This window comes from Sinocyclocheilus grahami, unplaced genomic scaffold (assembly GCF_001515645.1).
Source record: "Sinocyclocheilus grahami isolate Dianchi unplaced genomic scaffold, SAMN03320097.WGS_v1.1 scaffold1247.1, whole genome shotgun sequence".
Classification (NCBI taxonomy): domain Eukaryota; kingdom Metazoa; phylum Chordata; class Actinopteri; order Cypriniformes; family Cyprinidae; genus Sinocyclocheilus; species Sinocyclocheilus grahami.
Window position 1 is genome coordinate 137,145 of NW_015506426.1, and position 1,338 is coordinate 138,482.

At 30.0% G+C, this 1,338-nt stretch overlaps 1 protein-coding gene across 1 annotated transcript in view; it reads left to right on the top strand.

The window, feature by feature from the left end:
- LOC107568467 (PCTP-like protein) overlaps nucleotides 1-1,332 on the top strand; it is an 11,072-nt gene extending 9,740 nt beyond the window's left edge. Inside the window, exon 6 of the mRNA XM_016254438.1 lies at nucleotides 1,067-1,332. Coding sequence (XP_016109924.1) covers nucleotides 1,067-1,294 — 228 coding nt within the window. The 3' untranslated portion in view covers nucleotides 1,295-1,332. The remainder of the gene's footprint in view (nucleotides 1-1,066) is intronic.
- Nucleotides 1,333-1,338: the final 6 nt, after the last annotated feature.

The window sequence follows — 1,338 nt, forward strand, 5'->3', positions numbered from 1 at the left end:
AGTGTGTGTGTGTGTGTGTGTGTGTGCGTGTGTGTGTGTGAGTGTGTGAGTGTGTGTGTGTGTGTGAGTGTGTGTGTGTGTGTGTGCGTGCGTGTGCGTGTGTGTGTGAGTGAGTGTGTGAGCACAAACACACTTCAGTTTCAGCCCTCTGTTAGTTCAGAGGCTCATAAAGGGCTGTGCATACTGACAAAAAATTATATCTCAATATTTTTTAGGGATTTTGTTGATAACGTTAATTAGACAATGTTTTGCTGAGTGTTTAGACAAAAATAATTTGATTAATTTTGTTAATTAATTTTTAGTGTCATTTGTATTATTTTATTTATTTATTTTACTCAAAAACATGTATTATTTATTGTAATAATTTTTGTTTTCTTATCTTTTTCGGATTTTTGTTTATTTTAACCATTTTTCATTTGTTTTTAATAATCTATTTTTATCTATTTTTATAATTGTTTTATTTGAATCTAATTTTCCATCGTCTATTTTCTGTTTTTCCATCGTTTATTTATTTTATGTTTATTTAGCTATTTATCACTTTTATAGATTTTGTTTTTAAAATCAAAATTATCATTGTTTATTATAATCAAATTGTTGTATTCTTTAAAATTTATTTAAAATTTAATGATGTTAGTATTTATTTTTAATCTATTTTAATCTACTTTCAAAATAGTTTTTAGTCTAATTTCCTATTGTTTATTTTCTATTTATTAAGTTATTTAAATATCACTGTTTTATTATTATTATTTATTTTCAACTGTAAGTTGTTTAGAATAAAAGCGTCTGCCAACTAAAGAAATGTAAATATAAATTTCAATCAAAAATGGAATTGTTTATTATAATAATTTTTTAATTTAAAATGTAATTATTTTGTTTTAATATTTATTGTAATCATGGTCTATAATTTATTTTGACCAATTTTATGTATTGAATTACTTATTTTAATCTACTTATATAATTGTATTTCTTTTAATCTAATTGTCCATTGTTTGTTTATTAATTTATTTCCTAATTTTTCATAACATCTGTGTGTGTGTGTGTTTGTGTGTGTGTGTGTGTGTCTCAGGCGATGAAGCGCATCAGTAAAGCGTGTCTTCGGTATCCCGAGTGGAAGCAGAAGCACAGTCCGGGTTTTAAGCCGTGGTTATTCCCGGAGCAGAACCCACTGTCCAGCATCCCGCTGTCCGAACTCTCCATCCAACACGCCGAATCTCTGGAGAACATCGACGAGAGCTCACTCAGTGAGAGCAAAGACGAGCGCGCCGAGCACAGTGACAACGAGGGGAACAACTGACACACACACACACACACATACACACTCACACACACACTCACACA